At 49.2% G+C, this 26,172-nt stretch overlaps 1 protein-coding gene across 3 annotated transcripts in view; it reads left to right on the top strand.

Annotated features, from left to right (window-relative positions):
• Window positions 1-26,172, top strand: part of RPAP1 (RNA polymerase II associated protein 1) — an 850,859-nt gene that overhangs the window by 591,855 nt on the left and 232,832 nt on the right. For all 3 annotated transcript variants that reach the window (XM_069638789.1, XM_069638790.1, XM_069638791.1), the window contains exon 16: window positions 16,831-17,010. In XM_069638789.1, coding sequence (XP_069494890.1) covers window positions 16,831-17,010 — 180 coding nt within the window. The remainder of the gene's footprint in view (window positions 1-16,830; window positions 17,011-26,172) is intronic.

The raw sequence follows: 26,172 nt of genomic DNA, 5'->3' as shown, positions 1-26,172 counted from the left end.
GACGCATCATATTCTGTTCGTTTGTTGTCCGCCCAACCCCCCCTCCCCCAAACCCTCCCAACTTGACGGCGTTCGTGCAGGCCCACGTAGAAATGTGGATCCGGCATCGAACCACCCCTGAGGACCGTTACTTCACGTCCCCAAGATCACATTAACATCACAGTCTTGACTGAGCCCCCGATCACCCCCCTCTTCCGTTTACATGACCCAAATCTCTTCAGAGCTCATAGATCCTTAGGCAGTTCGGGTCATGAACATGTGTATTAAAATGTGTGCCATCTTACCAGTATTGTGGTTCATCAGTTCTCACCCCCTGGAGGGGTATTACCTCTCCGGTATTTTCTTGAACCCTTGACTCGTTTCCTTCTGGGCCCCTGTATGCGCCATCTTCTTTCCTCTCGACGCTGGTCCTCTCGACCATCCTCTTCCATGTTTGGACCAAGAAGATCTGAAATACACGCCTTGATCTCCCCTTCCGAACTCAACTTGATTTTGTTCCCATTATAGTCAAAGGATAGGGAGAAGGGGTATCCCCATCTGTATCTTAGAGTCTTTTCCTTCAGATGTTTGGTGAGGGGGCCACACATGCGACGGAGTGCCAAGGTCATAGTGGATAGATCTTGATATATCGTAACTTGGGATCCTTGGAATGTGATTGAGTCACTGCTTCTTGCTTTCTCTAGGATCCTCATCTTGTCCTGGAAGCGGTGAAATCGAGCTAGGACTGATCTAGGTCCGCCTGGAGGGCCGCCAGCTCTGTGTATTCTTTCTGTCTTGGGTTCATCAACCTCTTCGTCGGCAAGTAAAAGCTTGATGATATCATGGAGGGCATTCCTCAGGTCACTCTCTGTTTCCCCCTGTCGTTCCGGAATACCGAAGATTCTCAGGTTGTTCCGTCTCTCCCGGTTTTCCAAGTCGTCGAGCTTAAGTTTGAGGCTCTCTTCACGTTGCTCCAATGCAGTCATCCGCTGGTCCAATTGCGCCTCCAGGGTATCTATTGATGCTTGATTATTCTCAACTCCGTCCAACCTTTCCTCCATGGTGTCCAGTCGTTGGGTGATTTTATCAATTTTGGAGCCAATGCTGGCCCCCATATTTTTAATTTCTCCCAGGAGAGCAGCGATGTCTCCCTTGGTAGCCGCGGACTCACTCACTGAGGAGCTCTGATTCGCCATTGTGGAGTCCAGATTCTCGGTAGAGGTCGGGGTGTAGGAGAATGTGGCCAGTTTGTCCTTTATGTCCATTGGTTCTCCCGAGGTACTGTGGTGTTGCTTGGGGTATTTGGGTTATCAGATTGCAGAGGAGGCGAATCGGGGGCCCAACCCTCTGTACTTCAGTAGCAGTGGTCTTGGTTGGCTCGTTGGGGGTTGTGAGATCCTGGTGCGGCCGTGGTTATGCTCAGAGTGTGGTAGATTCACTGGTGCACGTGGGTCACCTGAGGTGCTCTTTAGACAGCAGGGGAGTTTATTATGCGATGTGGGGGGTGTGCCTGCAGGATGAATGCAGGTGGGGTCGTTGTGACGGCACAGTGGACTATCCCCCAGTACCTTTATGCGTTCTTCACTCCGTTTTGCAGGCGATGGAGGATAAGTGTGCCTCGGGTGAAGCTTGTCGGAGATTTTTTCGGCTTAGGATTAGAATATCTGCTGGCGATTGCTTGGAGTTGTGTATTGCTGCGAGTAGCCTGGGTCCCAGCGATGAGTTAATGGAATGTTCTTTCCTTTCAGGGATTGTCAGTCCAGAGTGATTATCTCCTCAGTTGAGGCCTCTCCCCTTGATCATAGGCTTTGTCTTTGTCCCCCTGGTGGCGACTCACCGTCGGTGCTTGGTCTCCTGTGATTCAATACAGTCCGATGGACGTGTGCAGGACCGGGTATAATGTGGAAGGGCTCGGGGACGCTTTGCTCATTAATCTTATATTGGGTGTTCCTGGTTGCGTTCTCGTCCACTGCGCACCTCCAGGACAGTAGCCGCTGTGGAGCACAGTTTATCACCCCGGGTCTCTTCTTTCCGTAACATACAGTGTCCGCCCCGTCCTTTCCTCCAAGCTGCGGTAGGGCGAGCCGTCTGTCGGGGGTTTTCCCTGTGAGACTGTCTCTCAGGATTATTGTAGCCGGTTTCGCCCTACGTGTCCCGTTTCGTTGGGGTTTCGGCTATTCCAGCTCTCCGCGGCGTTAAGGGGCCAGGTTCACAGCGGCGCCACCTCGCACCGCGTATCACCCACCTTCAGGTCCTGTCTCCGGCTCCCCGCTCACAGCGCTGCTCGTTCGTGGTGGAGGGCCGCCCGTTGACTGCGGGCAGTGTCCTCTTCTTCGGGGCCCTCAGCTGCGGGGCCTGCTCCAGCTTCTCTGCTGTTCGCCGCTCGTTGTTGCCTGAGGGCACCCACCTTCAGGTCCTGTCTCCGGCTCCCCGCTCACAGCGCTGCTCGTTCGTGGTGGAGGGCCGCCCGTTGACTGCGGGCAGTGTCCTCTTCTTCGGGGCCCTCAGCTGCGGGGCCTGCTCCAGCTTCTCTGCTGTTCGCCGCTCGTTGTTGCCTGAGGGCACCCACCTTCAGGTCCTGTCTCCGGCTCCCCGCTCACAGCGCTGCTCGTTCGTGGTGGAGGGCCGCCCGTTGACTGCGGGCAGTGTCCTCTTCTTCGGGGCCCTCAGCTGCGGGGCCTGCTCCAGCTTCTCTGCTGTTCGCCGCTCGTTGTTGCCTGAGGGCACTCACCTTCAGGTCCTGTCTCCGGCTCCCCGCTCACAGCGCTGCTCGTTCGTGGTGGAGGGCCGCCCGTTGACTGCGGGCAGTGTCCTCTTCTTCGGGGCCCTCAGCTGCGGGGCCTGCTCCAGCTTCTCTGCTGTTCGCCGCTCGTTGTTGCCTGAGGGCCTGCCAGTCGTCCCAGCGCTCGTATGGTGGCTCGGCTTCACGGAGCGATTTCTGGGCGAGTCTTCCACCGTTTTTGCTCTGGATTCTCACCACATGGGGGGGGAGGACCTTCCGACAGCAGCACGTTCATTTTTACCACGGGGGGGGGCCTTAAGTGGGGGCTCAGTCCACTTTGGGGGCCGTGGTAGCGGAGCTCACGCGCAGAGCATGCCTGTCCGTGCGCCCCCTGGTGGCCAGTTCCCAAGCAGGGCTTTGCTGGGTCAATTGCAGGAAAGGTTGACGGGCTTCTTCAAGAGTCGTCCACGGATCTTCAGTCGGCTGCACGGCTACACATGATGCTTGGCTCCAATGCTAATCTGCTGGAATGGCTGCAGGAGGCCTCCTCTTATCTCAAATCCTGTCTGGTGGCAAATCCCAGCCCTGTAAGGATCTGCACCACTCATTTAGCCAGCATTGGTCCAATCAGGGACCACTGTGGGTTTTGCACATGCATGCACTCCAGTCTTTCAGGCATCATGGTTATGGAATGGGACCAGACAGTCCCACCCATTTCCTGTGTCCACACACAAATGGCAGGCACTAGCCTGCGAAAACAGCAGCTTTCCCGGACAAATTCATGATCGTATTAGGGATTTCCTGACCTGAGATGGCTAAAGAACAAGTGAAAAAAATCTAGTGGCACAGTCATTTTAGGCCACTAGCCACGTTTAGTAGTCGGACGCGATAAGCGCGAATGTGCACACTAAAAGAACTGCAAAAATTGTAAAAATGTAACTGCCTCCACCAGCTTCTTTTGAGCCACATATAAAAGTAACCAAAAAATCCCCAGAGTAGAAGTTTAGGTGATACAAAAGTATCCCCAATGCACTACATTGTAAGATGTTGTGTGCACTGTTAAAAGGCTCCCCAATTAGATAAAAAGTAAAAAGACAAAACGGAAACATAGTTTCCCAGCACGGACAGTCTGAAGGACTAGTCAGTTTCCCCCATAACAAATTAGCAAAAGGCCAGGGAAGTGAAGCTGAAGGCTTTATTTATGTGTAAACAGTCAGGACAGGTTAAAAAACAAAAGCAAAAAGCTTCAGGGTCCATAGAATATGGAGGGAAAGTTACCTAAAAGAGAAATATTTCCTAACACCTGTATTCAGATTTGCAAGCTAAAACTCAAACTGTTAAATCAAAGGAAAAGCCATCCTCGTGCTTGCTGTTAAAGATTTACTTTTCAATTTTTTAGTTAGGCTCAATTCTGTAAATAGCTGTAATATGTTTTTGTTTAAATATACACAACGTTGTCTCTGCATGTTCATCCTACTCATCTTTCTGATAGGCCTCATTTTATAATGTTGAACTTCAGTTCATAAACATTGCCCTTGGCGCTGCAATACATGTCAATCGCAGAGTGTACACTGAAACCTAACCTAGTGATTCAAATTCTCAAAAACTAAGGCAAATTAAAAAAAGGTGCACAGGAAGTGCTTTTTTCATTTCTGTTAGTCTGTTCATTTCTTGGGAGCTGTGCAGCAGTACAAAAGATGTGCTGTCCAGCCCCCTTGAACACATCTCCCAACACTAATGTATGACAGGATCCCATAATTGTAATTGTAATTGGTTATTTATAACGCGCTTAATACCCAGAGGTTTCTAAGCGCGGACCTGGGGATCGAACCTGTGTTGCTCCGCACCTTCTTGTTTCCAAGGCGAGTGCGTTGTCCCTGAGCTATCCTCCCGAGACAAAATGCGGGTGGGTGATGGAATCGCATTTTACTTTAACGCAAAAAGTATTTCTATCCCTGTTTAGGCAAGTTTAGCAGTGGTTTAAATCGTTGCTGTGGTACTTAAAGAAAAATGCATGTCATGATCAGAAATTGCCCTCTCAAGTGTCTCGTTTCTGTGCCTTTCAAAGCGCATCCCATTTGTAAATTTAGAATGTGCAGAACAAACCCTTTATTTACGTAAATTCGCATAGGGGGTGAGAAAGGGAATCTGAAGGTTCCCTATCTTCCGATGAGGCCCTGAATGGTGCGGTTGGCACAGGGATAATTTACATTGGACTCTGAATGGTTCCAGCTCCCCTGAGGCTGAGATTTGGGGGGGCTTGGCTGGTTCCCATGCCGCCCTGGGAAGTGGTGGCTGAAGTTTTGTGATCCTGGCCTTGAGGATTGCTGTGATACAGTGGTCCCCCTGCCAAGCAGAGGAGGAGCGCTCCATGAACCGAGTGGTGGTTCCTCATTGTCCTCGCCAGAGGCTGTGGCAGCACTGGCCGACAATGACCTTGCAGCTAGGATGTCGGTGGGTCTACCAAACTGAGGGTCTTCGGCAGTGACTTAGCAGAACTACTCTTTTGTATTGTGTGACTCGTGCCCCTGCCCCTGGAGTGGGAGTTTGTGGCTGGTGCAGCTCCCGTGCTGCTGTGGTGGAGCGCAGAGACCTGGCGGGCTGGCGGCAGCCAAGGAAGCAGTTGTTTGCCTTCCCCACTCCGTTGACTTCCACATTGCTTTGGGTTGAGCGAAACCCCCCACCGTAGCAGGATTTTCATGGTCATGGGGAGCGGGGCCTGGTTTGCGGCCGCGGACGTGTCGCTGACTGCGGGGCAAGACTTTGCGGCGGGCATGGTGTGCTTAAAGACCCCCTGCACCATAGAGGATCCATCGGCATGCAGGGCTCAGTCCCACAGAGAGATGTTCCCATCACACCTCTTTGATGAGGTGAGACTGTCAGCTCGCCATCCCTTGGCAAGGGATACAGAGGTTAATGGCAGGCATTGGGTACTGATTCTTCCATACAACCTTTCAAATGTGAGGAGGCTGCTTTCCAGTGCGGTGTGGTTGGACAGTGGCCTGCTTTGAACAGAGGCCATTCCCCAGCACCAACATAGCCCTGCTCCTGCAGTAATCTGAATTTTTTCTTCTGCATTTAAGCAAAACATTTTGGCCCATCATTGTTTCATTGAGTGGGCTCTTGCGTGTGTCAGGGGGTTGAGGGTCTGCCTCACTCAAGAGAAGTGACCAGGATCGGTCGACACTACAGAAGTTTGCCCTGGATATATGGAGAAGTTGTCATGACCCGGCGAAATTGCCCCTTCTGGACCTCATGGTCATTGTCACGAAGGGCTTGTACTCCTTGTTCCTCCCAACATGGCCGTACCAAGCTCCGTGCTACGCACTAGCTTTCACGTCGTGGCACGTACTATAAAATGGTCATGCCCCTGCGGGTCCGCGCGTCTCAACGCTATCTTCGGTAGTGATCCGATGTGTGCTTACTCTCTACATTGGTTTCCTTTGATCCTCTTACTTCCTTCTTGCCTTTTATCCTGTTCCTGGATTTTCCCCCCTACTTACTCGTTCCTTGCCAAATCCTGGATACCCTGGAACCACGAACTTCCCGGAACTCTGAACGCGTCCTGCAACCTGACGAGGCTCGGGCGAGCCTATTCAAGACCCGAACGAACAAGGGAGATCCCGATCACAGGTGAGACGGGGGAGATTTACAACAGTTTGAGACGCCAAACGATCAATACGGATTCTACCATGGAGAATGCTATTCAGGACCTGATGCGCGGAATGCAAGAACTTTCCACAGAGATGCAGAATTTAAAAGCCGAGAATGCAGCGCTAAGACAGCTTGTCTTGTCACGTGACTCCGCGAACAAGGACAGCGTATTATTGGGAGGAGTGGTTGATAAATACGACGGTTCAACAAAGACCTTGCGTGGATTCCTGGATTCTTGTTTGGTACATTTTACCTTTAAGCCCTACTATTTCTCAACTCCTAGGGCTAAGGTGGGCTTCATAATATCGCATCTTTCCGGTAATGCCCTTACATGGGCCACTCCTTTACTCAATTCAGGGGATGCTCTCCTGGGTGATTATGAAGGGTTCATCGCGGAACTCAAGACCATGTTCGAACGTCAAGAGCTGGTCCACGGTGCTCAAGAGAAGTTACTTGACTTCCAACAAGGATCCCAAGATATGTTGACCTATGTTACCAGATTCAAACAGCTAGCCAAAGAGGCGGACTGGCCCCTGGAAGCCAGTTTTACCTTGTTTCGCAGAGGTCTAAATGAAGAGATTAAGGACGAATTAGCCAGGGTGGCACGTCCTAGTTCATTCCAGACCCTCCTGGACTTGTCTATGCAAATAGACTTCAGAATCCAAGAAAGAAAGGCCGAAAAGAAAAAGAATAAAGTCTCAATTCAAAGAAACTCCCCAGAGAATACTACAAGGACAGAATCTTCCAAGAATCGAGCACTGATTCTGAACCCATGCAACTTGGAGCCTTTCGTGGACCAATTTCCCCGCAGGAAAGGTTAAGAATGATACACACTGGCTTATGCATGTATTGTGCCTCAGATAAACATCTAGTTAAAGAGTGTCCTCTGGCTCCTCCCCGACGCTCGGGAAACGCCAGCTCCCGATCCTAAATGGAGCAAGGTTTCGGGAGAGCGATGTTTGCTCCACATCAATTCCATCCTTGAACTCTCCTGGACAAAACAAATTGGTGATATTACAGGCCTTTTTATCGCCATCCAAGGACAAGGTCTACCCCATACTGGCCTTGGTGGATTGCGGAGCAATGGGAGTCTTCATTGATCAAGATTGGGTCAGAAGCCATAACATTCCATATGAAGCAAGAAGTTTTTCACAGCCATTGGAAGCAATTGACGGAAGACCTCTTTCCTCAGGACCCATAAATCTGCAAACAAGGGAAATCCATCTTTCCATAAATCATCATCAAGAAAGGATTGTGTTTGACATTATAAAATCAGCCCATTACCCCTTGGTTCTGGGCATGCCCTGGTTACAAAGGCACAATCCATATATTAACTGGATGGCCGGATCCTTATTCCTGGGCTCGGAGTTCTGGTTGAACCATTGTTTAAACCTGGATACCTCAGTCACAGCTCCTATAAGTCTACCAAGGTGTCCAGAGACACCATTCATGGTTTCCAATATTGTACAAGTTCCAGAGATCTATCAAGGGTATGCTGATGTATTCTCTACGCCCATTGTTCAAGCCTTACCTCCACATAGACCCAAAGACTGTGCCATAGATACTGAACCCTCAGCAGTGATTCCTTTTGGCAGGATGTTTATCCTTTCAGAACCCGAAAAGAGAGCCCTCCGGGAATACCTAGACACTAATCTTGAGAACGGCACCATAAGACCTTCAAAATCACCAGCTGGTGCTTCATTATTCTTCGTTCCAAAAAAGGATACCAAAGAGCTCAGACCTTGCCTGGACTATCGGGGCCTAAATCAATACACCCTGAAAGACAGATACCCACTACCCCTGATCTCGGATATCCTTGAAGCTGCGAGAGGTGCAGTGATATTCACGAAACTGGATCTCCGAGGTGCTTACCATTTGATCCGTATCCGGGAAGGAGACGAATGGAAAACAGCCTTTAGAACACCCTTTGGTCACTTTGAATACCTAGTCATGCCCTTTGGTCTGACTAATGCTCCCACAGTCTTCTAGCTTTTTATGGATAGGGTGTTCTCTGACATGTTATTTCTCAATGTTATCGTCTACTTGGATGACATATTGATTTTCTCCAAGGACTCCTTGAAACATGAAGAACATCTAAAAGCAGTACTTCAACGTCTCCATGAAAATCAACTCTTAGCCAAACCAGAAAAATGTTTGTTTCATGTTACATCAGTTCACTATCTGGGATTTGTCCTTAGTTCAGAAGGTATTAGTATGGACCCTTCAAAGGTGAAGGCCATACTGGCTTGGCCCGCCCCAACATCTGTTAAGCAAATACAATCCTTCCTGGGGCTTGCCAACTTCTACCGGAAATTCATTCCCACCTTTTTCTGAGATTGTTCAACCCATTGTTAATCTCCTGAAGAAAGACGTTCCATTTAACTGGTCTATACCACAAGACAAGGCATTCCAACTCTTGAAAGAAGAATTCACTCAGGCCCCCATCCTGGCCCAACCTGACATAAATCGTCCTTTTCTAGTGGAAACTGATGCCTCCAATTACACCATAGGAGTAGTTTTAAAACAAGAATCCGATGATAAATTGGAACATCCCATTGCTTATCTCTCACGGACCCTGACCACCAGTGAGACTCACTACTCAGTTCTGGAGAAGGAGTTATTGGCTATTTGTCATGCCTTCACTGAATGGAGACATTTACTCCTGGGTGCTAAATATCCAGTTCAAGTCCGTACTGATCATCGAAATCTTCAGGTCCTACAATCCATGGAGTGCAGGAACAGTAGACAAGCTCGGTGGGCCTACTTCTTTGCTCAATATCAATTTCAAATTTCACATTTTCCTGGATCGCAAAACTTGATTGCCGATGCCCTTTCTAGGCGTCCCGACTACATTCCCTTGGAGGATAAGATCTATCCTAAAATGTTTCCACCCACAATCTTTGTAGCTCAAGCGATCAATCTCCTGGAAGAAATCAGAGCACAGACTCAACTATCTGAACTCTGGAAGGACATATCGAAGAAAAATCCCTGGCGTCTGACAATCAAGGAAGGATATTTATTCAAGAACAATTCAGTGGTCATTCCGACAAAAGAACTTCAACAGAAGGTAATGAATCTATGCCATGATACTCTTCACTCCGGCCATCGAGGAGTAACCAACACCTTCCGTTTTATACAAAAACAGTTCTGGTGGCCAGGGATGAAGTCCAGTGTAGTTCAATACATCAAGACCTGTGCTATTTGTAGTCAGAACAAATACGATAATCAGAGGCCGGCGGGCCTGCTTCTACAACCTACGTTGCCAACCAGACCCTGGGAAGTTATTGCCACTGACTTCATTGTTGAATTACCACCTTCCCGAGGATATACAACCATCATGGTAACCATTGACTTGTTCACTCATCTAGCTCATTTTACACCATTGTATAAACTACCATCTTCCTCAGAACTTGCTGGAATTTTCCTGGAACATATTTTTCGTCTTCATGGCCTTCCTTACAAAATTATTTTGGATCGGGGACCTCAGTATATTTCACAATTCTGGAAACATCTCTGTCGTGTTCTAGGAATCCAACGTGCCCTTTCTTCAGGCTATAATCCACAAACCAATGGGGTAACGGAACGAGTAAATCAAACCCTGGAACAATATCTTCATTGTTTTGCCACCAAGGTTCAAGACGATTGGTCTCTCCTTATACCTTTAGCCAAATTCTCCTACAATAACTCAGATCATTCAGCTCTCAAGATCAGCCCTTTCTATTACATTCAAGGTTATCACCCGTCTGTTCTACCATCAGTTCTTCCAGAATCTACTCAGGTACCTACCCTTGACTCTTGGACCCAGACGCTGATCGACTTACAAAGAGAGGCAAAGGATCAGTTAGAACAGGCCCAGACTCGAACCAAAAGATATGCGGACTCTAAGAGAAGACCATCACCTTCCTATTCAGTTGGCGATCAAGTCTGGTTAGCCTCGAAAATGTTACCTCGACATCTATGACCAAACAAATTAGCTCCTCGCTATTATGGTCCATTTTCTATAAAGGAGATCATCAATCCTGTCTCCTTCCGACTTAAGCTCCCGGATTCCTGGAAGAAGATACATCCAGTCTTCCATACTTCCCTGTTGAAACCCTACATTAGTTCTACTCGAAAACCCTTCAAACCCACACCTATTGTTGTGGACGACCAGTTGTAATATGAGGTGTCCAGGATATGAGATTCCAGGTATAGGAGGGGTCGACTACAATATCTGGTCGAGTGGAAAGGTTAGCCCCCTAGCGAGAGAACATGGGAACCAGTTTCTAATTTAAAGACCCCTCGTTTGCTTAGAAGATTCCATCTTAGTCACCCAGGCAAGCCTGGAGGAACCAGTCTTGGGAGGGGGCATGCTGTCATGACCCGGCGAAATTGCCCCTTCTGGACCTCATGGTCATTGTCACGAAGGGCTTGTACTCCTTGTTCCTCCCAACATGGCCGTACCAAGCTCCGTGCTACGCACTAGCTTTCACATCGTGGCACGTACCATAAAATGGTCACGCCCCTGCGGGTCCGCGCGTCTCAACGCTATCTTCGGTAGTGACCCGACGTGTTCTTACTCTCTACATTGGTTTCCTTTGATCCTCTTACTTCCTTCTTGCCTTTTATCCTGTTCCTGGATTTTCCCCCCTACTTACTCGTTCCTCGCTAAATCCTGGATACCCTGGAACCACGAACTTCCCGGAATTCTGAACGCGTCCTGCAACCTGACGAGGCTCGGGCGAGCCTATTCAAGACCCGAACGATCCACAGGAAGAGTCCTGCGGCCGAACAAGGGAGATCGCGATCACAGGTGAGACGGGGGGAGATTTACGACAGAAGTTAGTGAACCTTGGGTCCCCTCCACTGGGATTTTGCAACATTAGTAGTGTGAGCTATCAGATTGCTATTGCTGGAAAGGTGCTCTGCTCACCGCACTGAAAGTTGGGCCGGCTTCCAAAGAGGTAACTCCTTTGGAACAGCGTGAGGTCCCTGTTTCATCTGACTCCTGGCACCTCGTGTCTCCCTTACCAGCAAAAGTTGCTGCAGATCACTCGACTCTTGTGCTTGTCCTTTTGTGCATTCACCCTCTTGTTGCTGGAGCAGTGCAATGCCCTGTTTTCGGCGACCTGGGACATCTCGTGCACCTGACATCTGCAACTGTCTTGCTGCTAGTCCACCTGGTGAGTTTGTCGTGCATTGTGCAGCTTCTCTGTCTCTCTCCCCTTTCCATTTCTCTGCTCTCTGCCTCCATGGTGCTCTCCATCTCTCCTCTTTACTCTAACTGCTACTCTATCACCTATCCTACCTCTCCCTCGAAGCCTGGAAGGAAAAAGTTCATAAAATATCTCCTGGTCTCCAATCCAGGGCTGTCCATCGCTGAAACCTAAATCAACGCTTCATCCAGGCATAATGTTACAGACATCCTCTTTGTCATTCCCTCTACGAATCTTTGGACTCCCCACATGGTCTCAGTCTTCTCCCCTTTCTCTTTGTCGCCCATTAATGGTGGCACCAGATGGGAAGTACTCTTGGCATGATTCTCATCCTCTAGGTGCATCATTAATGTCTATCAGAATGGCACTGTCATGGCCCAAGTCTCTCAGTCCAACCTCCTCCTTCTTGATAGGCATCAACTTCCTCCCTTCTCCTGCCACTCCTTCATCTGCCACTCCTCTTGCCCCTTCGCCCCTACTGACCGGCGTACCTGAACCCTGCACCCCTCCTCGGAAGACCTTCAAAGGTAGCAACCAGGTGCACCTAGCTACCCGCAGCTTTCGCCCTGCTGTTAAACACTCTTCTGATATCTGTCTCCTTCTTGAAGACTTTGACCTTGACGTTCTTGCTCTCACTGAGATGTGGCTTGCTGCCAGCTCTGTCACTGCTTTTGACACACTCCTCCCTTAGGACTACCAGATCCTCTTTAAACCAAGGCCTAACGGGTGTGGAGGCGGAGTGGCCTTGATCTTCCCTGAATGGGTCCCTGCTACCATCATTCCCACTCAAACCTACTCTTCCTTCGAATGCCTCGTCTGCAGGCTTAGTGTCTCTATGATATATCGGCATTTATAACACGCCTATACACAAGTGTTTACTACTCCAACCCTCTCGCCCCCCATCTTTAGGACACCTAGTATGATCTCCCTCTTCCTCTCAGAGTGTTCTGACCTCATCTTTTCTCTTCTTCCCTCAATCTCCAAGCTTCTCCTCCTCAGAGACTTCAATATTCACTTTGACTCTCCTGATTCGGCCACTGGACTCTTCCAAAGCCTCTGTGAATTTCTTTCCCTCATCATTCTCCCTTTCGGTCTGATGCACTCAGCTGGACATATGTTATATGCTCTCATCTCAGTAGACATCCCCATCTCCAACCCTCTCATTACACCTGTCTCCTGGTCTGATCATGCTCGCCTGTCCTCTCAACTGGATCTCTTTAAACCCCTTGCTAAGCCTCAGCCTGCACTGCCAGTCTCCTTCTCTGTCATTTGACCGATGAAGTAAGTGTCAGTTGCTGCGTTCGCAGCCTCTTTCATTGCCCCTCCCACTCCTGATATGGACTCCCACAATGACCCTGCTAATTTTCACCTATCCATCACCAACACCCTGGACATCCTTGCCCCTGTCATGAGGATTTGCATGAAGCCTGCCTCCAAGCGCAACACCTGACAGGACTCTGACCTAGCCTGTGGGAAACACAAGTAGAGAGTTGCTGTGCAGAAGTGACGGGCATCTGGCACATCCTCTGACAGACTGGCCTGCCGTCTGGGGCCACTAACCACACAGGCAAACTGTTTAAAATTTGCAAATTACTCGCCAATCCTACTACAGTCTCCACGTCTCCCTGCCATCCCTGACCCTCTGTGCTTCACTGGCTTCCCACTTCTTAACTAAAACTCGGGAGATACTTTCCTCACCCTCCTCTACACCCCTCCCACCCCTAGCTCTCAGGCCTCCCTTAGCCCCCTTTCCCCTTCCCTCCTACTCTCCTCTTGCTCACCTATTGCACCGGATGAGGTCTCTAGACAAGTCCGATCTATGAAAATCTCCTCCAAACACGTGCTCCCCTGCTCCTCCAGAACTATCAAGGACAACATTGCCTCCATTGTGCCAGCCTTGACCTTCCTGTGCAAACTGCTGGAGAAGCTGGTCATCTCCCAACTGATCTAAAACACTGAATGTGTTGGTTGTCTCCACGACCACCAGGCACGGGAACTGCTCTACTGAACACCCGTGAAGACTTGCTCTCTATTTTTGATTCTAACTCTCCCTCCATTCTTTTCCTTGTGGATCCTTCCTCTGCCTTCGACACCATCAATCATGCCACCCTGACATATCGGCTAAGTGACACCATTGGCATCACAGGCCTGGCACTGGACTGGTTGACCTCATTTCTCTCCGACCGACATTCCCAGGTACAACTGGCCTATTTTTCTCTCCCCTATCACACTCTCCACCTGCAGCGTTCCTCAAGGCTCTATCCTCTCGCCATGGCTCTTCAACATCTACCTTGCCCTCTGGCCCACCTGATCTTCCTCTCTCCTCACTTCCAGTGTTATGCAGATGACATGCAGCTCTCCTTCAAGCTACCCTCCACTGCCTCCTCTTCCTCCTCTCTCATCCCTGACTGTCTGACTGCTAATCAGGCATGGTGTGCTGCCAGTGATCTCTGCCTTAATGCCAGTAAGACTGAGATTCTTCTCATTGGGAACCCAGTTCCCTCCTACACTCTGGCCGCTCTCCATTGGTGCCCTCCCTTCACTCTCTTGTGAGGCTAAAAACGTTGCTGTCATCTTTGACTCCTCTCTCTCCTTCTCGCCTCACATCATGGACCTTGCCAAGAAGTCCCACTATCAGCTGCACCTCCTCAGAGGCATTCTCCCTTTCCTCATCTTCCCCCAGAAACTCAATCTCTCCAGAGCTCTGGTTCTCTCTACGCTGGACTACCGCTACAACCTCTTCCGCAATCTTCCTTCGCCCCCTTCAACTAATCCAGGTCTCCCTGCCCCTCTCAGGCTTGAGGGATCTCCTTAAGTTCCGGAAGCTCCATAACCCTCCTTTTCTCTTCCTTCCCTCTCCCCCTCCCCTGCTAATGCCCCCCTCTGCCTCAGTGACTGGCTACCTGGTTCCCGCTGAGTACTACAGGGCACCAGCCCCACCCACACCCTGCCCTACTTGCACTTTGCATGTGGACTCTTACCCCCTGCAACCTAAGTAATCCCTGGCACTTGCCCACCTGGCCTCCCCTTAACACTTGCCTAGCCCCTCTGGCCCCCTTTCACTTTCCTTCCCTCCTCTTTTCTCTGCACTTCCCTTCCCACCCTACACTTTGCATTTTGCGCAGACCGGCACTCATGCCCCCCTCTCTCTCTTACTTCTTGTTACTGCAGTTGCACGATCCGAATGTCACAATGCCTAGTAGTACCGTTTTTGTTATCTTCTCCCACCTTTTTTTGTCTTGTCGTGCCTTGAAACACCATTTGCTGTATTAGACGCTTTACAAATATCCAATAAAATAAAAATAAAATAATTGTTCAGTCTCCTGGCATTGAGAATAGGGCACAACTCGTTTGTGCCAAAACAGGTTTTGAGAACCTGGCCGCTGTCTTCTTAAAGGAAGCTCATCCTCTTGATATTCAGTTAAGTGAGATGAAAAAAAATGCAGTCCATCCAAAAAGGTTCCGCTTAATGAGACAATATCCATTTTAATCTGCTGAGTTGGAATACATGACACATTATCCACGATTGCAGTGTTCTCTGTTAATATTCTCATTCTCACTGATACAGCTGTTTGATTGGTCTTTGCTTTTCCTTTTCAGTATGTGTGCCAAGGTGTAAATTAGATCTTTCCTGATTGAAATCCCCCTTAACATAATTTTACAATTGCTGGTGAACCCTGCAGAGGTGATCCCTGTTTTTTATCGTCTTTCTCACAAAGTAAAAAGTGTCATGGGAACCTGTGTGATCACCTGTGTGATCACCTGATTCCCATTGCAGTGCACAGGGTGGTGCCCAGTGCTGGTGGTTAACATGTACAAACATGGCATCCATTACTACAAGGAGTCTCTGTGGATTTCTTCTGCTTTCTTATGGTGAAAAATGCAGATGGAATCCATAAGGACTCCAGACTCTCCACCCGATTCAAAATCAGGTGTGTGGGCAAGTGCTGTCAGTTTACCTGCATGAAGCATGGAAATTGCATAATGGATTTCGCTCTATAGCCCACTCTATCTGTGGGAACCATTGCAAAATGGTCAGAAGGCAGATGAACATGCAGGGAGTGTCTCTGCATACTTTCCTGCCTCCTGGCCACATTGCCACCCCGTGCAAATGAGGGCCAACCACAGCTTCTGTTTTTCAGTTTATGAATGAAATGTCTTTTTCCAATCTTTTGTGGCAGAAGGAACAGCACTAGAATTATGCCTTTCATAGGGGCTGGTGTTTGTCTTGCTTGTCATACGTAGAAGATACCTTTGTAGGCAACATATTTCTCTTTAGATACACTTATCGGTTTATTCTGTATTTTACATGGTGGAAACTTGAAGGGATATTTTTACTGTAGTCCGTGCCACTTATCTCTTTTGTGCACTTATTTTCATTAAACTTATGCTTTTATAATGACTGAGACTCCATCTTGTTCTTGCTTACTCCTGCTACTTTATTACTTGAGTACCTTGCTTTATAGGAGATATAGTTCTTATTCCTTAGCATGCCTGTCATCCCGCCATTTGTAATGGCTTTTTCGCCCTTTCACCGTGCTTTCCTATTCACAGTTAAATCATTTTTATCTTCAGGGACAGCTGCTCAGTGTGCAATCTTTTAAGTGGGCTCTTACGTGGTTGTTTGTCCTGCTACTTTGAGGTTCTTCTTTGCCTGTGACCCTGCCCTCCCCTCTGCCCTCCCCTTACTGAAGTTTGTTTACTTTATGATTGGCCAACCCAGGTCCACAGCTAGCCCTTTTCCTCATTTGACTAATCACTGGGCCCAAACTGTCCACTGTGCTTTCCTCGTCAGTGTCCTTCCATGTAGGTCAGATATGCCCTAAATCACCTAGTCCTGAAACCGCTTCTATGCTTCGTAGAGCTCGTACATTCTGTCTTCTGTGTCTTCACAGAATGATTTTCCCAAAGCCACCCTGACTTACTCTCTTTCTTGTATTGCTTTCCACAATGGCTTACCCCTCATCTGATGCTTGACAAATCCATTAGTAATGCTGCCAAGGTGGTGGGGCTTGGGTTTTCACATTTATTTCAGAGCAAATTATGTTTTGTGGCTATATAATAATTAAAGCAGGATGGGAATGCTAAAGGTAGCTTTGTAGCTATTTGCATTGCAAATTCTCCTACTGTACCCCCGAAAATGTGTTCATGTGGGGCACTGTCAGTGTTCAAGGTGTATATTATTTCATTCCAATGGACCTTGCTCTTTAGAACATTTAGAGTAAAGTGTTTGCTTGTATCTTTCTTTCCTGTGTACCCCCGACAACTTGGAATTGGCAGTGATCTCTACCCGGTGCTTGTGAAAATTCTTCAGACCTTCTCTCGCCTTGTCAGTGACTGTCGAGGAGGCCAGCATACAGCTCCGCTGCTTATTCAGAGGGCCACGGCCATTGTCACCATGCTGACCAACGTGACACAAACCGCAGCCTGTGCCGCCGAACTACAGCAACAACTGGAAAGGTAAACACTTTATCTTTTTATAGAGTTACCTACTACTTAACTGTCTCACACATTACTACGTTCATCTTAGATGCCAAACTGCAGTCAACATAGGGAGGCTATCAGTAAAATCATGTTACATTGAAGATTCAGACTAACTTTATAGCATCTTTGACAACCATCAATGTTCTCTCCTTAAAAGCTAATCAACTCCTATGTTACCCATGTTCTGCTGGATGGTAGGCTGTACCAGCTGGTGACAGTTCACCAGCCTGGGGTAATGGCCCTTGCAAAGCTAGGGCCATTACCTAGGGCAGTAGTGCACTTGCAACTGATAGGGCTCACTACCAAGGTCCTTATCACTACAAATGGTTATATTATTACCAAGAAAAAGAAAGTACACAACAAAGTGGCTGGCATTGAAAGAAGGAAGGGCACTTGATGATGACACACTCTTCTATTTGGATGGTGTCTGGGTAATGGAAAGTAGAGGTTAATAAGGATTCAAGGGACCAAAGCATAGGGGTAGCAGATTCCTCTGATTTCGGGGGCGATGGGGGTGGTTGAAAGTATATGAGCAGCTCTCAGACGCTTTGAACATGAACTATCACCTAATTGGATCCTCACCAAATGTGTGTGCTAATTTGCAATAGAGATTTTATAACAAAGCAGTTGTGTCCCAAGAAGCACTCTAAAGCCAGTCTGTAGCCAAAGAAAACACTTCTTTAACCTTCAGTAGGAACATATGAGCAAGCTAGAGGTAAGTGCATTAGAAACATCAGTTACTAAACGGGTATCATTCCTCAGCCAGCCTCCTTGCTGCTGATACCATAGAACACTCTCAAGCTTCACTCGCTGAACATTCTCACATAAACACCAGTTCAAGATATTACTTGCATTTTACAGAAGAAAAAAAATAACTGCCTCACTTTTCTGCAATATGTATGTTTTTAATATGTTATGTTTTATGGAATTGCCCAGCTCACTTACCTGTCGGTAAATTAAACTTGTATGTACTTTGTTGTTTGGTTTCATCAGTGCTACTCTTTTTGGACGCAACTATGAACCGATAATCTCTAGGTGCCCTCACTTAGTATCACCCATATTGCTTCTTGGTGAATAAAAATAAAAAAAACGAATTGTAAACTGCTCTTCAATTTAAGAGCATTTAGTGTACTTATTAAATTAGTGTTGACTATTGGTGACGATTTAACTCCACCCATTTAGCCAAAATAATGATATAGAGAAAAGGGGCATGGTAGATGATGTAGCTTATACACCAGGTGATGGTGTATTTTAATATTTCCTCAATGTTCTTTTCTGTAGAGAGGTAGGTTTAGTCTCTTCTTTTAATGAGTGACAGTACAGAGTCTTTTGTGGTCTGTCAATTCTGTGGTGCATGACCTGTAGTGATACTGTTAAGAAAGGTTGTTCTTTTTACTGTTTTGGCATCTTTCAAATGGACCATCAGTATTTATGGTGAATGTTTTTGACCTTGACACATTTTTGGTGAGCGAGATCTTCTTAACCTCACTTATTTTGGAAATTGGTTTCAGGTAACGAGTTGAGAGGGGAACATTGATTGGTGTTTTATATTAGTATGGAAGAATGGAGGTCGCACTTTTCAAACTTTTACTGAATACCCTGTCCCCTGCACCGTTTGGCTACCACCCATTTCCTGCCTGGTATAGATGTGCCTTACATGACTGTCAAAGAGGTGGAGGCTGCACCTTGCTCAGCAAACAGCGGTAAAGCTGCAGGACCAGACCTAATACCGACAAACCTCTTTATTAATGAGAGGATTATTTGGGCCCCTACGCTGTGTCAAGTTTTTAATGGTATAATGTCTACAGGGAGGATTACCGATTGTGCCAGTGTACAAAAAGGGTGGATGGGAGAATGGGAGAGTCCAGCCAATTACAGACCTATTTCGCTTCTAGATGGTATTGTTAAGCTGTTTGGGAAAATTATATTGAGCCATCTACAACTCTGGACTGTAATAATGTGATTAGTGTTCATCAGGCCGGGGTTTCAGGCCACAGAACAGTGAACCAATGCTTTATGCTTTTCCTTATATTGCAGAAGTACACTGTACTGTGGAAAATGCATTTGTACGTGATATTTCTGGATTTGAGGACAGCTTTCGATTATGTGTCCCGTGCAATGCTGTAGCGGGTACCGGAAGCGTGAAAGGTTCCTCAGTACTTGATTTCAATTTTAACATTACTTTACTCAGAGACGCATGTGTCCGCCATGGCATGGGAGGCGAACAGACAAGCTTCTTTGAGGTAGGCATGGGCATTAGGCAAGGCTATGTCCTGGCCCCACTTTTATTTGACATCTATGTTCAAGAGATTATAGATGCATTATTATTAAGTGGGTGCCAGTACTGCCCTAAGGTTGTCTCAAGCAAGCTTCCAGCCCTGTTCTATGCAGATGATGCAGTTCTGATTGCAACCTCCCCGCAGGGTCTGAAGCAATCTCTCTTTGTCTTCCTGAGGACAATTAAGGACCTTGGTCTTACTCTGAACACGACTAAAACCAAGTCTTTGCTCTTAAGACCTTGATCCAGGAAGCAAATCTCGATTAAGCTGACGATAGAGGGTGACCCAATAGAACAGGTCAGCAGCTTTGATTACCTTGGAGTAAGATTCCAGGAAAGCCCATGATGGGTGGCCCAGGTCTACAGAGCTGCCACCACGTTGGAAAAGTTCAGTGGGGGAATTTTATCTTTCTTCACCCGCCATGGGTAGCGCCTGTACTGGAATTATACCAGAAGCAGGCTTTATCAGGGCACTTTATGGGTCAGAACAGTGGGGGTATGCAAAGGTCGAAAAGATGCTTGCTAGGGAAAATAAATTCATGAAACGTTACGGATGTGGATTCCAAGATGGCCGCGATGCTGTGAACACCGCGGCCACCGAGCTCCCGTCCTGAGGCCCTTGTACCTTGTATCCAGGCTGACTTAGCCCTCCACAGGCAGTGGTTTTTTGAGGAGATAAGGCTCGGGAGCGGCTGTGATCCTTCAGCGGTGAGGCGGAGGCGAATCGGAGTTGGGGAGCTGCCGGCCCCGGGAACGTTGGGGGAAGCGGACTGCTGCCGGCGCTGTTACCGGGCGCCCGGCTGCTGTTGTGGTCCTGACCGCCTGGGTGCAGGGGAGGCGCTGGAAGCCTGGCCGGATGCCGGATTGCGTTTTGGGGAGTGCGTGGAGCGGTGCGCCCCATCTCCCATCGCGGCGCTCCATGTTTGCTGTCGTCGCGCCTGTGCAGAGAGGCGGACCCGGAGGCTGGGGCCCTGCGCCCTCGGCGGGGAGTGGAGGCCGACGTGAGTAGCCAACACCGACACGCTCAGGGCCTGTGTGCTCAGAGGGCCATTGCCGCTTCGGGGTCCGCGCGCCCTCATCTGCTTGTGGACCTTTGGGACAGCGCAAGGAGGGGGAGGTGGCCTTGACTGCTCGGGGCGGCCATTACGGTTCACAGACTCTAGCGGAAGACTGCGAGGCGGGGGTGCTCCCCGCACTGCGCTGGCGTGACGAGGGAAGAAGCGAAGTACCCACACAATGCTATTAGAAGGAACAAGCTCTATCACGCACCGTGAATCCGACTATCTGTGCCGGCCATATTGATGTCACGTAGGAGTTTGGGACAGCTCCCAACAAGTTGGCAGGGTGTCTAGTGGATCTGGCCTTTACATACAAGGTGAAAAGCACTCTTATTGTCTGCGCAGTGTAAGCACCGGACCTGCTGTGCCTCAAACCTGGGCCCTCAATTATATAACTGTGCTCCGCATCCCCGGTGGCTTTTGAGAGGTTTAATCTGAGTCCTATGCCGCGGAGTGGGGTGAGGGGTGCTTATAGTCTCCTGGGTCAGTTGCCCGCCATCCCCTGCGGGTTCTGCTCCTCACTTGACCCCGCTTTGGAAGTGGCGCAACAACCCTGTACCCCATATCTACAGCGCTGAGCCCACTCTGCCCTCAGAGAAGTGCACCGGCATGCATTGGACAGTATTGAGCGCCCGCTGTGTAGAGGATCTGGGAACTCGGCGTGTCACCCTCGGCGCCCTGCCCTCCGGGCACCATGTCAAAAAATAAACTTAAGGTCTCGCAGTCCCTTCAGAGGTCTCTGAGGAAAGTGCAGGAGAATGCCATGACTAAAATATGGTCTAAGGATGTTGAGGATCCACAGGCAACACCTGCTAATGGCTTCCCCCCAGGGCAGGCCGCAACGGATCTGCCCTCTCCAGTACACCAACAACCGGTTACTCAGTCAGCGCTGGAGCTTCTGTTGGCAGACATGCTTGAGAAGATTACTGTGGCTGGTCAAAAGCAAATGGACGTTCTTAGGGAGGACCTGGCAAGAGGGCCTCCAGGAGATCAAAAGGGACATTAGTAAGATAGAAGAGAGGGTGGATACTAATGAGAGGGCGATTCAGGACCTAGCTGAAGATGCAAGGAAGACGGACTCCCTCCTGGAAACATTGGCTACGGCTACGCATAATCTGTAGCTCCAGGTGGAGGACTTGGAAAACAGGTCCAGGAGCTCGAATATCCGCATTAAATCCCTCCCTGAGGACTCTCAGGAGCTAGACCTTCCCCAAACTGTGAAGGGCATATTCGCGGACCTCCTGGACGAGTCTGGATCCGCGCATGTCGCCTTTGATAGGATACATAAAGTGGGTCCCAAGCATGCGGATCCAGGCGCGAGACCTAGGGATGTCCTTGTGGCCTTGCATAGCTAGACTGTGAAGGAGCGGATTCTTGCTGCAGCGCGAAAAGCCGGTCGTCTAACTTATAATGGGACAGAGATAGCGCTGTATCAGGACCTGGCACAATCGACTCTAATGAAACGACGACGAATGGGTCCCATTTAAGAGCTTAGGGCATCCGATATAGGTGGCTGCATCCCTTTGGCTTGGCGTTTGATTGGGAAGAGAAGTTGCAGAAGATCACCACCTGTGAGCAGGGTCTTGCCCTGTTGGGGGTGCAAGAGGACGCGCTGTCATTATTTACCCCACCCCCATCCCAGGCTCCCACCCGCAGAGTGTGGGAATAGTCTACGGCCTGCTCTAAGAAATAGGAGAAAAATGGTAACAGATCGTGCCTGGGGGGCCCACCGACAGGGGACACGCATCAACTGCAGTCTTGATTGGGTTTGCACAAGTGCAGGGTTCTGCAGGGGTCTTGCCTGATGGAGCCTTAATTGAAAGCCTGGGGAGGGCATAGAAGCAGAAAGTATGTCTTGTTAAGGCCTTGTTCATCAGCAGTGTTTGTAACGGCTGAGGGGGGAGGGAATGGGACTCATGTCTTGGAATGGGATTGGGTGATCCCGCGTTGGAACAGTTGGGGGACAATGCATGGGGCGACTCTCATGGTTCAGATTATAGGGGGGCTGAGGCCAGTCATCCCACATTGTCAGAGGGAAGGGGGGCAATGAGGTGTGGGGAGGGTGGGGGAAGACCAGTGCTTCAGTAGGTATTAGGAGTGCTTTGCAGCGCCACCAGAAAGGGAGATTCAGTGGGGCTCATTGGGAAGCTAACCAAGCTGAGTGGGAGATTTGGCTCTTTTCTGTCAAGATAACATGTCTAGTCAACGGGTACTGAGGATCTTCTCCCTCAATGTGAATGGCCTTAATTCCCCAATCAAACGCAAGAAATTAGAGCGCTACATTAGGCGCGAACGACCAGACATCATCACGCTCCAAGAGACCCACATCCGCACAGCGGATCGAGGTAGGATTAGGTTTTGGGGCTACTCCAGATTACTACAATCTACTCAACCCGAAAAGAGAGCGGGGGTCCTGTTTGCCCTTAGAGACGGGCTGGATCTACATGTTGCGGGGTAAATGGCAGACGATCAAGGGAGGTTTTTGGCGGTGTCTCTGTTGGGGGAGGAGCAGCTGCTCACGGTTGCAACGATATATGCCCCGAATGCGGCGCAAGATAGTTTCCTCCGAACCTCACTGGGGAAGCTTGACAAGTTCGCCAAGTCCCCCATTATCCTTATGGGCGACTTCAACATTGCTTGGGATCCAGCGAACGACAGATTGGCGGGAGGGGTGGGATCTTTGGGGAGACGTTCGTACGACCTGAAGAAGAAATTCAGCGATTTGGCGTTGGTGAATGTGTGGCGAGAATTACAGGGGGAGGCAGAGGGTATACCTTCTATTCTCATGCCCAGCAGTCCCATTCTAGAATAGACTGTGTGGCTGTCAACCACTCTGCTGGGGAGGGCTTTGGATATCTCGATGGGTATCACTACTTTGTCTGACAATGCCCCCCTGACTTTATCCCTGAAAGCCATAGGTAGACCCTCGGGGCTGTGGAAATGGCGTTACCCTATTGCCCTATTTAAAGATGAAGTATTGGTGCGCGAGTTGGAGGAGGAAATGCTGCGTTTTTTTGCTGAGAACCCTGCAGGGGACACCCCCCTTCAGGTTAGGTGGGACGCGTTCAAAGCAACCATTAGAGGGGCCATAATAGCGATCAAGCGAGAAGGGATAGGGAACTGAGAATAGAGGAGGCGCATCTAGAAGAGTCTCTTAAGGGAATAATTGCTAAAATGGGGACACATCAGACCCAGGCCACTAAAAGGGAGTGTAGGGCGGTGCAGGCCCAGCTGGAACTAATTCAGTCACGAGCGGCGGAGCGGAGTTTATTGCATCTCGGGCAGAAATTCTATATTAAAGCCAATAGGCTGATCGTTTGCTCGTGAGAATGCTAAGAAAGGAGCAGAAGGAGAAGACGATATTACGAATTAAAAGGGGGGACGGCTCAGCTAGGACCAACAACGAGGACATTTTAGGGGAATTTTCCCGTTTTTACTCTGCCCTGTACGCGTCCGACACCCCGGCGCAGTTGCTCCAATCACATTATTTAGACAGGGTTACTCTTCCCTGCATTTCGCAAGAAGAGAGGGATGCATTGGAACCAGCCATCACAGTAGATGAGGTCAGGGATGCAATTAGAGCGCTCCCTAATCTTAAATCACCGGGTCCGGACGGTTACGTCGCAGAGTTTTACAAATGCCATAAGGAAACTCTAGCTACTATTCTAACCACGCTTTTCAACCAGATATGACAGGATAGCGCAATCACAAGGACTATGTAGGAGGCAAAAGTAGTTCTTATCCATAAAAAAGGCAAGGATCCAACCGAGTGCGCCTCCTATCGCCCTATAGCGCTAATTAATGTGGACTTCAAAATATACTCTAAGATCCTAGCTAACAGATTGGACCACCTTGTCCCTGCTCTGATTCACCCGGACCAATCGGGTTTTGTAAGAGGAAGGCAGACCATCGATAACGTTAGGAGGTTGGCCCACTTAATAGAAAAAGCTCGCAAGAGGGGAATCCCCGCTCTCCTTTTGGCAATTGATGCAGAGAAGACGTTTGATCGGGTGGAGTGGGGATTTCTCTTTGCTTCAATGCTCAAGATGGGTTTTGGGCCCAAGCTTATGGGTAGGATCAGAGCCAACTACAGGAATTCGACCCTTAGATTGGCGATTAATGGGCAGCTCTCAGATCCGGTACATGTGGAACGAGGCACTAAACAGGGGTGCCCTCTCTCCCCAATACTGTACGCCCTCCATTTGAAACCGTTCCTCGAAGCGGTGTGCTCCAATCCCCTCATAACAGGACTCCCCTTCGCCGGCGAAGAGCACAAGATCGCAGCATTTGCTGACTTTCTGTACTTGACTTGCCCGAGTACGGCCATTCCGGCTGTGGCGGTCGAGTTAGCGCAGTTTGGTAGTGTGGCGGGCCTGAAAATAAATCCTTCCGAAACAGAGATTCTTAATCTCACAGTCTCGTCCCCAGTGTCTCGATCCTTACATGCCTCCCCTCCTTATAGGTGGGTGGACCATTCAATTACTTACCTGGGAATAAAACTGACCGCAAGGGTGGAAAAGTTGTACCAGGCGAACTGTCCCCCCCCCCCTTCTGGAGGAATTAAAAGGCAAGATGATAGATTGGGGTCCGCTTGAGGTTTCCTGGCTAGGGCGTATCAACACCTTAAAAATGATTGTCCTTCCCAAGCTCCTGTACTTCTTTGCCAACCATCCGGCGCACGTTCCCTCGGCTTTTTTCAGGTCCTTAAATAAGTCTGCCAGTAGATTTGCATGGGCTTATAGGTCTCCCAGAGTAGCGGCCAAGGTGATGAGAACTCCCACGGAGTGGGGAGGGTTGGGTCTACTGGACTTTAGAGTGTATTTTAGGGCGGCCCAGCTGAGGGTCCTTCGGGACTGGCAAAAAGACGATCGGCGGAAGGTATGGAGGTCTATGGATAGGGCGGTTCTGGGGGAGGATCTTGAAGGGGTCTTGTGGAAGCCGAAGCAGGACAGGCCACACCGATTGTACTACAGCGAAATCCTGGCCTTGGTGGCCCGCACCTGGGATGAGGCGGTGCAGCATGCCCACTTAACGACGCACCCATCCCCCTACACTCCACTACTCTCTAACCCGCAGTTCAGTCCGGGTCTCGTTTTCATTGCCTTCCAAGCCTGGCACCAGGGGGGATGTAGAATGTTACGGGATATGTTTGGAGGGGGACAGCTAAAGCAATTTGAGCACTGTAAGTCAGATTTTAGTGTGGGTGAAAATGAAAGGTTCCGTTATTGTCAACTTCGGCACTGGTTTAGTCATCCCACCGTTAAGCACGCGGCGACCCGACAGTTGACCCCCTTTGAATCATATCTTGGTAGGGAAACCGGGGACAAGCCCTTGATTTCAGCCCTATATAGACATATGAAGGCAGGAGAGGACCCCCCACTCCGGTCATACATGATAAATTGGGAGCTAGCTACTGGGTATCCAATTGAGGACAGTGACTGGGCTTGGCTGTGGAAGCAGATTCCTAGGTTAACAAAATCCCTCCAATTAAGGGAGATGTGGCTTAAGTTGCTCACCCAGTGGCACCTAACTCCCGCCAGACTTCATAGAATGTTCCCCGGAGCCTCCCCTTTTTGTTGGAGGCAGTGCAGAGCTGTGGGCACGTTGGCGCATATATGGTCGGAGTGTCCACAAATTGAGAGCTACTGGCCTGGGATTGGCCTCGCGATTAATCAAGTTCTGGGCTGGGGCCAGAGGAGTACCAAGGGTCTTGCGATACCGAGCCTGAGGGGGTGCACTGGCCTCCATTAAATCTAAGGCGGCCGCAAACTTTATGTGATGATTATGGCAGGGGCAATGGTA

Source organism: Ambystoma mexicanum, chromosome 14 (assembly GCF_040938575.1).
Source record: "Ambystoma mexicanum isolate Mex_15411 chromosome 14, UKY_AmexF1_1, whole genome shotgun sequence".
In the NCBI taxonomy this organism is placed as follows: Eukaryota; Metazoa; Chordata; class Amphibia; order Caudata; family Ambystomatidae; genus Ambystoma; species Ambystoma mexicanum.
The sequence above is the reverse complement of the archived record's forward strand: the minus strand, read 5'-3'. Positions and strand labels throughout refer to the sequence as shown.